General features: G+C 29.6%; 1 protein-coding gene across 2 annotated transcripts in view; it reads left to right on the top strand.

Annotated features, from left to right (window-relative positions):
- LOC130891815 (SIN3-HDAC complex-associated factor) overlaps positions 1-13,680 on the top strand; it is a 30,196-nt gene that overhangs the window by 3,266 nt on the left and 13,250 nt on the right. Inside the window, exon 6 of one of the 2 annotated variants that reach the window (XM_057796813.1) lies at positions 96-351. In XM_057796813.1, the coding sequence (XP_057652796.1) occupies positions 96-351 (256 nt within the window). Of the gene's footprint in view, positions 1-95; positions 13,047-13,680 lie in introns of both variants that reach the window. The other variant, XM_057796812.1, reaches the window with a different exon arrangement.

The following is a 13,680-nucleotide window of genomic DNA, read 5'->3' as shown; positions in this document are numbered from 1 at the left end:
AACATAGATAGATATATTATCAAAACTATTCAATAATTCTGTAAGGTAATACATAGGAGCTTGTATATGTGTTTGCAATAATAGATTTTTTCTAGGGAGGAAATATGTTGTGGAGTAATATTCAGAGGCAGGTATAATGAAATAATGGTGGATCCAGCCTATTTGAAGCCTTGCCTTAGCCGGTTGAACAGGTGTAAACTTGGTTCCAGCAATAATAAGCCCGAGAATGAACAGTGCGATACTACTACGTCCACAAAAGCTTTTAGCGATAACAGTTCAGATTCTGGTTATGACGAATCCTCAAATCCAGGTCCCTTGGCTGCCAATAACGCTAATTTTCAAAAGGATGAAGTAGGTTTAGAAGAGATAAATAGTCATATTCCAGAGGCAGTTGTCAACTAATGCTTTTCCGAAATGTGTCATGTGTCGATTTTTAGATTGTTTTTATTATTCTTTTTTTGTAATTTATTGGTAAATGTATATTTTTCTTCGTTGTTATATTTGTAACAAATGTACACAGATTATGTTGTCCAGAGAAGAGAGATATTTTTTATTAGATTTTAATAAAGTGGGCTAGTCTATTGAATCAATTTGAAAAGTTATTTTGAAATGAATGCTAATATGTTCGGGTTATACGAACTCAAAATCGATTTGCAATTAACACACTATCTAAATATCATGTGTTGATAATAAATACTCTGGAGATAATTTCATTTGAACATGGGCGTTCATTTAAAAATCTCTACATTTGAAAATAACTTGTCCACTCTTAGTTTTAAGTTTCTCAAGTCATTTTATTTAATCTAAAGTGGCTTCTTTATATTCATAGTATAATTAATTGTTAAGTATCCACACATATTTATCGGAAGTACAAAAATGACACAAATGAAAAAAAATAGTTGAATTATTAGGTGCAATAATTACAAAATGTCTGATCTCAGAGAATTTGCACTGATTTTTTCATGAGTAACTGCATCCCTTATTCCATTTATGTTGTTGAATTGCAACCATAATCATCAAATATTATGACATATTTTATTATATTTGGAGGCTGAAACTAAAAATATTCTATTTATCATCTGCAAAAAAATTTGCTATTTGTTAAATAAGATGGACGATTTATATAAAATCTAACACGTTTTAAATTTTAAGAAAATTGGATGTATGTCATTTCATTCATGGTGACATCGTTTTATCATTAGTTCAAAACTAAAATTTTCACTTCGTTAAACTTTTTTGCAAATATTTGTTATTGAATCTTTTTGATTCTGATGATTTGATGAGTATACTTTCCATTAAATGAAATATTTTTCTGTTTATTAGGAAGTGTAAGTGCTAAAAAACTTATATCTTACATCTATATGATTGAAGCGACTGATTGCCAGATTGAGTTCCTTTAAAAAAGGGAACATAATAGTGGACGAAAGTTGGGGGAGTTTAAATAATTTTTTTTCTTTTGTATTGGTAGTGTAATGTAATTATTAAAATCATTTCTAACAGTGAGGTGAATTTATACACAGTTTCTTACTTACTTAAGTTATTTACACGCGTACACTCGACACTATAATAATTTACTGATCACTACTTATAAAATTAAATATTCACTATTTTTATAACTACTTTCATAATTTATGCAAATTCACTAGTTACTTTCTACTATTTCATTCTGTTCATTATAACTTTTAATTATAAAATTACTCTCGCTGCCAAAAAAGCACGAATTTATATTTGAAAGGAATATCTAGAAAGTAAACAGGCAAATAAATGATAAAGCCTTCCAAGAAATTGGTTAAATAAAAAACAATGTATACATATGTAAAAACAAACATCAAACGAATTCTGCGAACCAGCGTATTGACAAATATTAGGACTTTTATTATAACTGAACATCCTTCACGGTCCATGTCGTGGACGAGGAAAGCTTTGGTCTCTAAGTATATTAATCGTTATATAAAATTTTGATCTATGGTTGTAATTTATCATCAGGTAATTTATAAATTTTTAGTCATTAACACTAGTAATTAAAACAGAAGATTCCAAAAGAGAGAGATAGAAGATATTTACTATAATCGTATTTCATTATTTATTAAAAACAATTTTATCCATTGATATTCGAGATATTTACATTATTATATATGATTATCAATTTTCTCATAATTATGTTGTTAGAAAAAAAGATGTGAACTAGACTTCAGTTCATGGTTAGATAATTATAAATTTTATTCTTGTATATCAGTCACGTCAATAAATATATAAAATAAGAAATTTTCAGAAGTCCTCAGAAACAGCTACAATTTTGATGATTTTTTGTATATTTCTTTTTGTAATATTCAAAATCCTTCTGGAGCCGTTATAAAATGAGTTAGGTATATATAATATACCTGATATCAATGTATATGTTAATTTTTTTCTAAAAAAAATTTTTTTATTCCTGTATGAAAAATATTTTTCATATTTCAATATGAAATATATTAATAATATCAGATTACATTTAATTATTTAAGGAAGCGTTTTGATTTTCCATTCTCTGCACCTAAACCTACACAGATATTTTGTGCATGACTGTTTTTAGGTACTTATGCCTTTTACTCACAGGACATTCTCAGAGTAGATGCTTAGCAGTTGTCGTCCTTTGCTATATAGTAGATGCCCAGCTATCCTATTGTTCTGAGGTGGTTTTTGACAGAACAGTGACTTGTCAGAAGACCGACCACCAGTTTACATTCATTTCATTGTTGATATGACATCCCATGAGGTTTCAGTAGGGCTATGGTCCAAAATATAGAGTTACCCCCTTTTTGGCAACGGGTCTGCTTCCTCATAGCCCGATATACCCTAATGGCCTGGTAACCACAATAGTGTTATTTTGTTTCTGTAATCCAGTGCTTTTAGGTTTGTTCACACTCCCATTGGCTTGGACCTGCAGTCAATAGCCTTTACATTTGCTTAGCTTTTACATCAAAGAGAATGAGCGCATATGTTTTATTGCTATTGTTTCTGAAAAATAGTGAGTGCTTTCCCTACTGGTATGGAGGGTCTAAAAATCCTCAATCTAGCTTCTTGGACTAACTTCGATCAATCTGTATATCACAGAGATGCATTTCCTGTTTGTGAAAGTCCTTTATTGACCAATAATTGGTGGTCATAAATTGCCACTTGCCACAATGGTATGCATTTGGTCCATTGGTTGTTCACTGCTTTCTAATTCATTGTTTTAAATAATATCATCAAACATATCATAAATCTCTTTTTCTCGTTATACATGGATATGATAAAAAATTATTTTTACATTAATGTAGAAATTTTTTCAATAATATAATTCATTTCTTCCCCGCTTCAAAAAGTTTCCGATTTTAAATAATATATAAAAAAAAGAAAATTGAGAAAAATATCAAAATCTATTTCTGAGGATTTGAGATAAAACTTTACTGATGTCATTATATTGAATTATTTTCATCTCCCTAACAAGCAGAATCTTATTGGTGTTATCAGTCAGTCTCGTATTGTTTAATATAATTTCGTGTCCAAATAAATTTTGATTAATTGTCTCCATAGAACTTTTTCCAAGATGTGTTTACATATTTTCCTATTTTTCTGTTAGGGATTTGAAATTATTTCCCTAGGATCCAACATCGTGTGACATAATTTGAAAGTATTATTGTCATGAGTCATGTTTATTTATTGACCAATTCTTTGGCTTTAGATTTCATAAAAATACTGGTTTAAATAAGTAAAGTAAATGTTTTGTGTACCTATATTATATATTTGTCCATATCTCAACAAAACAATTGTACTTAATCATTCACAAGACGCGGACCAATCAATTATAAAAGAATCATAAAATCAGATAGAGGAACTTTGTCAAGATGATGTGATGAACTATCATTTTTCAGTAAAAATTCTTTCTTTGTACTGTTAAAGAATTTGCTGACTGTTGACAGACATCTGTCTTTTGTACTAAATTCAATTTTTCTGCAGCATCGGTTATAATTAGTTTTATTATTGTTCTATATATCTGTATTATTGTGTTTTCGCTTAGCTGCCCTCTTCATATTCGGTGTATTATATGCATTTTTTCATTTCTTTGGTACATTTCCCAAGATATAAATGTAATGAAATAATAATTTCATCGAACATACCTAAAAGGGGTAATTAAGGAAATAGGTTGTATAGTAAATATTCTTAAAATCATATCATTGACAGCAGTGTCTTTATATATTAACTGCCAAGAATTTAAAAAATAAAAACGTATGTGTTCCTCTTTGTAAAACACAAATTAGATATCTTAAGGTATATTTAGGTTATTACTTTGTTTTTACTCTTAAAAGCTCAGCAATATTTTTAAGAATGAATCTTTATTCTAATTGATGTTTAAATGACTTTATACATTTCTTTTAAATTTATCTGATACTTTATATTTCCGATCAATTAATTTTTTTATTTTTGCATATTTTAATTAATGAAATTGTTGATTTTAAGTAGTGTCACCTGTAGTGAAAAACTACTTTTATCATTTTGTTGTTATCAAAAGTAAGAAAACAGTGAAATTTAAAGTTTCAGATTGAAATCATCTTATTTCACATAATTCAAGATACTCATAATGTAAAATATTTTGTAAAGGCTGGTGCAGATGTAATATGTATAAAATATTGAATTGATCACATTATATTTCTTTTTGTCAGAATTTATTATTAAGCTGCTCTGAAATTGTATTTATATAATTATTTTATTCACAATTATTTATTAAATATTTATGTTTGTAAAAAAACGTCCGTTTCGATTTTCTTGGCAGTTTTCATAGCGATAAAATATAATTATGAAATTGAAAAGAAATTCTAAATGTGCGGACTTCAAATGTGATATTTATACAAATGTCATATTGTTATGAAAATTATATTGAAAGCGGACAAAAAGAAACGTTGAAAATTACTGATGTGCCAAGATCGATGTAGGATATATATTCAATGATTCCGGTGGATGACTGCAATCGTGGAAAATTATCTAAGATGCCACGAATATTCTGTATTCGACTGAATATTGCATACTATTCTGCCGTATATCGAAGGGTAAATTAAAAAAAATATGTTGCCTATAACATTTTATTTTCCAATAATTTACCATTTTAATACTTAATCCATCAATGTCTCACTTTTTTTTTTAAATTGTGATATAACTTCAAAATGGTGTTAAATGCAACTAAAGTTCCTTCTGGTTATTTGAAGGGTAATTTCTACCACCAACCACCCTCAACTCAATAAATTTAGTGTATTTCGATTTCAAAACTATTTGTATTAATCAAAAATGTTTCCACATTATTAATCTACAATCTGAATTACAAACAAAGATTTTTACTAATTTATTTCACCAAAAAAATATTCAGGTGCAGTAAAACATTGTTCTACATGATACAATCTTTTTATGCTCAGATTACCCAAACGATCTAACTGATCAAAATGAAGCTCATCTCTCCCTGTATGAGGTGGATGTGGTCCACGACAAGATGATTTTCTTCCATAATACTGAAGTACAGAACATATGTATTTCCTTTGAAATTGTAATAGGTCTATGTAATAGCCATCTTGGACCATGCAAGCTTTTATGCTACAGGAATCCGATTCCTCTCATATAAGTATTAAACTCAGAAATTGCCAACGGTATTTGAATCGAGAAAATGCTTATCATAGAGCTTTTTATAATTTACTTTATTTAGTACGCACAAATGTGCCCTGTAGTAACTTTAGTAGAATCAAACTTTGAATATGAAATTTCGAGAAGTTAATTTTTTTAAATTTCATTTTTTCACCTCTTCATAAAGTGTTTACAACTAATATAATAGCTATGTTAGAAAAAAATAACAATCCCCTTTCAGCATGAGTCACATGATCGTGTCAACTAAATCACCTATTCATTATTTACCAAGGGAACCTAAAACTTGAATTTTTTATTTTAAATCTGATTATTTTGATTATGAAGAATAATTTTTTGTTGTTATAAGATAAGATAACAAGAAATATAACTATATATACAAAAACCAATATATTGGAGCTTGCAGTAAATTTTGAAAAGTGAGAATTCTTTATTAAACAATAAATCCAAACCTTCCGGAAGTTTTCTTCCTCTCATCAGAGAAACTTGTATATCCAACGTGAATCCTGGTTGAAGATGAGTGTTGTTGCTGTTGTAATGTGTTTGTAAATGGGATGATAATTTTGTCAATAAGCAAACAGTAGTTTATGGCAGGTAGTAACACTATTAGTCATCCATAGGAGTCATCGAAGAGACATAACAAATACTCCTCAAGTATTTTAAAGTGCAAATGTTGAAAATACACTCGATTTATTTCTTAACAGTTTTATCAGATTTCAATCAATCTCCATTGATTCATATTCCTTTTTTAAAATAAATTAGATAATTTATAATTGAGATTATAGAATTGGAATTTTTTAAATGCCTCTCTTACTTTCAAACTCTCATGTTCAAATTCAAAATTGCATAATGCCTACAATAGAAATAAATTGGGTGTTTTTAAAGCATACCACTTAGTTTAAAAAAACATTAACAGATTTTTGTAACGTCTCAAAGTGACTCTCTTGTCCTAAAATTTTATACCCATTTTTAAATGTTAGACGAATTGTAGCTAAAATGCTCTTAAGTCGGAGATGGAAGTATTTTTGATAACAATGAATCAAATGTACCAAAAAAAATTTCATATACAGACCGGGCTGTATCTGATATGTTTGATTAATGGTGTCAATTTTTTTAATACGTTTTTCGAAATGTAGTTTATTCAGTGTGTTTTTCAAAAAAAATTAATAAACAAAAATAAAAAAGTATTAGAAAATTTTATGAGTTCGTATAAATGGAATATATTTTTTGTTTAAAAAAATTAAAAAAAAACTTCGCATGAACTGACGTACGTTTATAAATTTGTGCTCGTTGGTTTCATATAAAAATATTTTGATAAGTGATATTATCTAATTGATCAACATGTTGGGGTTAATCAGGGTATTTCACCTGATTTACTCTTTCACACCATTTACTTTCTATCTTATTCCAGTTTTTCTCTGGACGGACCAATCCTTAATATATGTCTGAGGTACTGATCGTACATCCAAAGTTATACAAAGTGGTACATAATTTTAACATGTTAAGCCCCAACCAAAATTGATAAACTTTCCCCAGAGGTCAGAAATGTGTTTTTACACTTCCTATAGAGTGTGGATCCAAGAAAAAAATTATTTGAAATTAAAAATGCGACGAAATGATCTATATGGTGGCTATGGGCCCTTTTTCCGGAGCCCAGAGCGTGACGTGTTGATGTTTTCTACAAGGCATTCTTATGAAAGTAAATATCGAAAGAAGATCAGGAGTGGTTATAAAGCCTCAAGACATTGTCGACTATAACAAAGGCAAATTTTTTATTCATCTATATGATCAAATGCCAGCCACTTCTTTGAGAAAGACGTTGCCATGGTATAGGAAAATTTTGGTATTGAGCTGTTATTTAGCACAGCAATGATAAATACCTATATTCTTTATAAAAGAATAACGAAGAAGAAAATATAGCAATAACTGAATTTCAAATCAGTGTAGTAAAGAAGTTACTGCATATAAAGAAACTACCGATGCTACTCATCAAGACGCCAAAACTAAAACCATTGACTAGTAAAGAAAGAAGGTCTAAGTCACAAGGTGAGATTAGATTGCGTGAGGTACAGTGCAAAAAAATTGAGAAAACTTATTGTAACGTCTAAAGTACAAAATTTTTACAATGTTAGTTTTGAAAATCTACATTATTGTATTCCCTTTTTTTAGCAAAACATAAATAGTTATTATATTGTAATATGTTTTTATTAGTCATGTTTTTTATACCCTTACAAACAGAATTAACAAAAATAGGTACAGTTAATCTAAAAGTAGCACAAAATAACATTTTCAACAAAATCGAATAGACCAAGTGTAAGGTAATGCTCGAAGGACTCGGGACGATCCAATCAAACTCTGAATCTCTTTCAAATATCGCGGTCACTTTGTTTCTTACTCTATAAAATAGAAAAATCATCCGATTTCATTTTTTTAAGTTTCGTTTTTATGACAGATTTACAAATAAAGTCATTGAAATCAGGTGGTTTTTCAATTTCACGCGAATAAGAAAAAAATGGAAAGTTATATTAGTTTCAGAACTCAAGTGTTCATGCAAGCGCACTTATTCACTGTAACTGTTATAATTTTTTTATATTTTTATAAATGAAATTTTTCTAAATTTTTCTAAATTTTTTAATATATAAAAAATATATTGATTTTTCATATTCTTGTTGATTAAAATAATAACTTTTTGAGGTCTAAAAACTGTTTTTCTTGACTTTTGGCTTCAAATAACATTTTTAGTGGCAAATATATTCTTGGGGACTTTTGAGATTTTGTTTAGAACCATAAAAGGCAAGTTGATACAAAAATCTAGCTATCATTTTATCGGAAAAGTGCACAAGGGGGAATTTTGGTTTACAGATAAATAAATAATTGATTGGAGTGTTCAATCAAAGTTGACAAATTTCACTATTCTACGTTATGTTCGTGACTGGTTTGTTCAAATTTTATATTTGAAAAGTTTTTGTTACCAAACCATAAAAAAATGCTCTTATACTTGTATTTTCCATTTTTTTTTTAAATTTAATTAAACTATTATAAGGATGAAGTTATTTTCTTTTGTTTATTAACACTTTAACCATATCCATCACCAATAGTATCATCTGGTCCATGAGACTAGCAGTATTTTTCATTACTTAGGTCAAATTTTTACTTGAAAACCAAAATTTATTTCTAATTATGGTTTAATATATGCATGTATTATATGCAATTTGGAACTACAATGCTTAAATTTCATGTCTTTGTATAGTTTTATAAATAATTTGTATACATAGGAATAGAAAACAAATCTTATATTTTTGTAAATAACTTGTTTTTTTTATTTTTATTTGTTAAAACAATTTTAATTACAGAATAAGTGACAGTCAAATGTGTCTTAACATTGGTATCAACTGAACAAAGATTTTGTTAGTCCAAAAGGCAAATCTTTGTAGCACAAGAAGTGCACAATTTCCTTCTGCACTCCAGGCATAGTGGCTGGTCACATTTCATGCATTTATAATTTGTATTCTTCTCCTTTGATGCTGAACACTTGGAGCAGGTTTTCCTTTTTCTAGCTTGACACTTGGTATGCAGCCAACTGAGTTTTGAGGATATTTGTTCCTAACATATGTTTGTATGGTAACCTTGATATCACGTGGTAGGTTTGGTATTTCCAACCGTCTGGTCATATGTGGCTTTATGAGCTCCATTGTTAGGCCCGTACGAATAGGTATCTAGTCACAAGAGGATTACCTCGAAATTTAAGGTACAAGATGAAGGAATTGATGCAAGAATATTGCGAGGGGCCATCTTCTGGTTCTTCAACTGGACGAATATATCTCACATTTCATGTCTAGCAAGTCCACCTGTTTTTTCTGTCCATTGTTTCGATACTGTGGTGGATTGATAACACCAATATTACCGAATTAATCTTTTTAGGCACAACAGAAAGTAAATATAGGGTGGATCCCTTTTTTCTGTTTGGAGATGGTAAGAATTAAGGAGTTATTTCCCCTCTTTTTTTTCATAGTACCCACATACGTTAGTGGTCGATTTCCAAGTGCATCAACAAACTCAATACCAATAAACAATTGAATACGATATGCACGGCACGACGGCTCACAGCCAACTGAAGGTTACAAATAACAATTGGAGGGAAACTGTGGAGCGGGAAAAGCGAACGAACCATCAGGGATGCCAATTTCGAAGAGCCAAATTTTTCGATCGGTCTCAGAGACCAGTGATAAGGTTAAAGTGTTAACAAAACGATACTGTATCAAAACAATTATATGTATTGACTGTTTTTTAAAATCTAATGATGATAATATATTTCCGACCGTTTTTTAAATAATTTTGCACTTATTTTGGAAAATTTCTATATTGCAAGCAATAAAGTCTTGATAAATGCAAATATAATTGAATAAATAATAACGAACTAAAACTGAAGTAAACAATGAAATTGGAATACTAGGTGACGTCAGAAACATAACCTCAAAACGTGAAATTTTTCTCATTGTATTAAAAATTCCTGATTAGTTGATTCTCATTGGTGATTACCTAAAAAGTACAATGACATAGTACTCTTTTAATGTAGTCATTAAGTTTGTTCTTGGTAGCTGCACTGGAATTGTACTGAACTGGACCAGTGCAGGCCAGTTCATGAGTGTATAAAACTAGTTTGATCGGATACAAAGAACGATGTAGTGCAGAGAGCAATGGAGCATTTGTTGATTGTTGTATTTGAGGTTATTTGATGTGATTCAGGCCTTGTAGTATTAACAATAATGGAAAACGATTTAGTACTTTTTGATATTTTACATTCTGACGAAGATGTAGTGCCACCGTTTCTTTATTACATTTATTGCACTGCATTGGCTGAACTAACTCTAGACCCAGTGGAAGCAGTACAGTGTACTGGGTGAACTAGTTCTCTTGCACTGCTGCTAAGAACAGCGACACTAGCGTTGGTTCTGCTGCAAAGAACGCTTTAGTGTACACTTCTTGAACAAGTTCTGTCAGTGCAGTTACCAAGAACAAACCTATTGGAACGTGCGACAGTTCGTGCGAATGAATTCTAGGTCCAATGAATGTTCTCTAACAAATCAAAAAAGTACACGTTAGTATCCAAGGTGATAATGGTATGTTTATAAACTTGTGTGGTTGTTCACGGTAAATAATTTTAAGGTTATGCTATTTAAAAAAATAAACTGAATGATAGAAAATCTTCAACCATTTTAATACCTCGTTCATTGTTATATGGATTTAATATCAAACATTTTTGGAAGTCAAGTCAAATAAAATAAAGAATATACAATGCGTCCAATATTGCCAGATAGAAACATTTACCAGAAAACATTTTCATAAGTCGATCAGTTTAGTTGTCGCAGAGATTTACTTTTGTCGATGTCTTTACCATAGAATTAATATCAAGTTGTGAGTGTCAAACAATTTTTCTTGTCAACGAAATTGGAATTTCTAGAACCGTTGGTGACATTCAAACTGAACACACTGTTTCAACTACCACTACACCAACACTCACAATTACACTGTCTGACGCGTGTTTCGATAACCAAATCATCATATTCAGAGACTGAAGGTAAACTATCTCTCAGTCTGTGATTTATACAGGGTATTACGGGACGTGATGCAGACAATTCGGAAGTGAGTCGCTGACGTGAAAATTATCTCTAACATGAAAAGAATTTTTTCATACGAACCCTCGTATCTGAGTTATATGCTTTACTTATATTTAAGTATATTTTCTGAATTATACATTCGAACATTATGAATTATGGTTACCAATTCGTAACTTTTACAATTTAAAGATAGCAAAAATGAATTTTCCAATCGACTTTTTAATGAAAAATTATTCTGATTAGCTCGATATAATTTATGGTTTAGGTGATTTTTAGATCGTTGTACATATGCAAACCGTTTGCCATAAAGAAACATTCTAAAAAATATCATAAATTGTAATTATTTACTTAAAATACTTATAGGACGTATTAGAACACAATTAAAGATTTCTAATTAAATTTCACCGTTGAACGTGTTACTTACATAAGGAAAAAATTCAGTAGATTAGCTCAAAACTTATCAAATAAAATAAAATAAAAAACTAATAAGTGTTAAAAGTGGGCACCTTGCACTTCTACATACTTTTGGAGTCTACGGAGGATATTCCTTTGAACTTTGAAGGACATTCTAAGATTATGCATCCCCGACCAATCACCCTATTAGGAAAAATGTCATTTTTTATATTTTAATCTCTTTAAGTTTTTCTTTATGCAAGTAATATGGTCTTTGATAGTATGTAGTATAAATGTTTATTTATTTATTCATTAGTTCTCCAAGAAATGTTTGATTTTGTAAGTATTTTCAATAAATAATTACAATTTATGATAATTTTTTTCAGAATTTTTCTTTATGGCTAACGGTTTGCTTTGCATGTACAACGATCTAAAATCTACATACCTCCTAAACCATAAATTATATCGAGTTAAGCAGAATAACTTTTTGTTAAAAAATTGATTGGAAAATTCATTTTTGCTATCTTTAGATTGTCCAGGTTGTCCCTGTAAAAGTTATTGGGCACGAGTCGCCTCTTGCCTTCAGGTAGTAGTGTAGAATGATTTATTCAGACAAACACATTATATGGTTCAAATTTATAATTTAGAAAGTATGTTTAAATATAAGTTTTGATTTCGCAACTTCAAATGCCTATAACTTAGAAACGAGAAGCGTATGAGAATTTTTTATGTCACAGCATTCTCACTTCCAAATCATTAGCATCAAGTCCCGGAAAACCCTGAATACGTAATTGTGAGTGTTCTTATAGTGGTAGTATCGACAGCAATAGTAAACATTAAATTTAGAATGAAAAACCTGAGCCATTGTTAGTCGTTAAGTGAGAAAAAAGCATTTTTCATTCTATAACTCATTATATATTCCATACTTTTACGATTTGCTTCCATCATAACGTTAAGAGATTACCGCGTTTAAACTTACCACTAGAAGCGCTGGAGTGAGGTCTTCGAAATATCATTATTTGTTGGAGGTTTTTAAATCGTATTTTTCAACTAAATAAATATATACTGTGGTGAATATTAAAATATCTAGCAAATATTCAACGAAACCTTAAATGTGTTGAGGATATTCACAAAATATTCGTGGATTTTAGGCAATCCCATGATTCCATTGTCAGAAAAAAACTTTATTTTCAAGTTCGAAATATCAGAAAGTTGAAACGACTAGTGAATGTCACAATTACGGAGACAATAGTACGCATACAGAATCAGCTAACCAATCGATTCAAAAAGAAGCCTTAAATAGGGTGATGGTCTTGCATTCATGTTAGTCAATAGCCATGGAATACATCATAAAAAAATGACAATTAATCTCCGAAACATTTTTAGTAGGTGGGTGATTCCGTTCTAACTGTGATTTTTTGTATTCAAAATTTCAAGATTTTAAAATTTAACTTTTCTAACTTTTTTATGCATATTATTCATCTATTTTACTGTAAAAATAAAACTCTAAGAGGAATTTACTACAACTTCAAAGTATCACGAGCAAGACACAAATGTCGGATTTTGAGTTCCACGGTACTGACTCATTTATCCACGGTACTGACATGGTAACTTAAGATATTAAAAAACAAGTGCATCAATTTTCCTCAGTTTGATCATAAACATTAGAATTTATAAGGTAATTAGTTTAAATCATTTGTTACGACAAAAAAAATTAATAATTTATCGGTAAATTCTAGGAATGGACATGACACGGTACTGACATGGTAACTTAAGATATTAAACAACAAGTGCATCAATTTTCCTCAGTTTGATCATAAACATTAGAATTTATAAGGTAATTAGTTTAAATCATTTGTTACGACAAAAAAAATTAATAATTTATCGGTAAATTCTAGGAATGGACATGACACGGTACTGACATTCAAGTGATGTAGTATAAGTTTTCTTTAAGTGGCAAGTTATATTGTATAAAAATAATGTTTAAATATCTTAAGAATTATTCAATTAACACAAAATTTTT

The sequence above is a fragment of the Diorhabda carinulata genome, chromosome 3 (genome assembly GCF_026250575.1).
Source record: "Diorhabda carinulata isolate Delta chromosome 3, icDioCari1.1, whole genome shotgun sequence".
Classification (NCBI taxonomy): Eukaryota; Metazoa; Arthropoda; class Insecta; order Coleoptera; family Chrysomelidae; genus Diorhabda; species Diorhabda carinulata.
The sequence above is the reverse complement of the archived record's forward strand: the minus strand, read 5'-3'. Positions and strand labels throughout refer to the sequence as shown.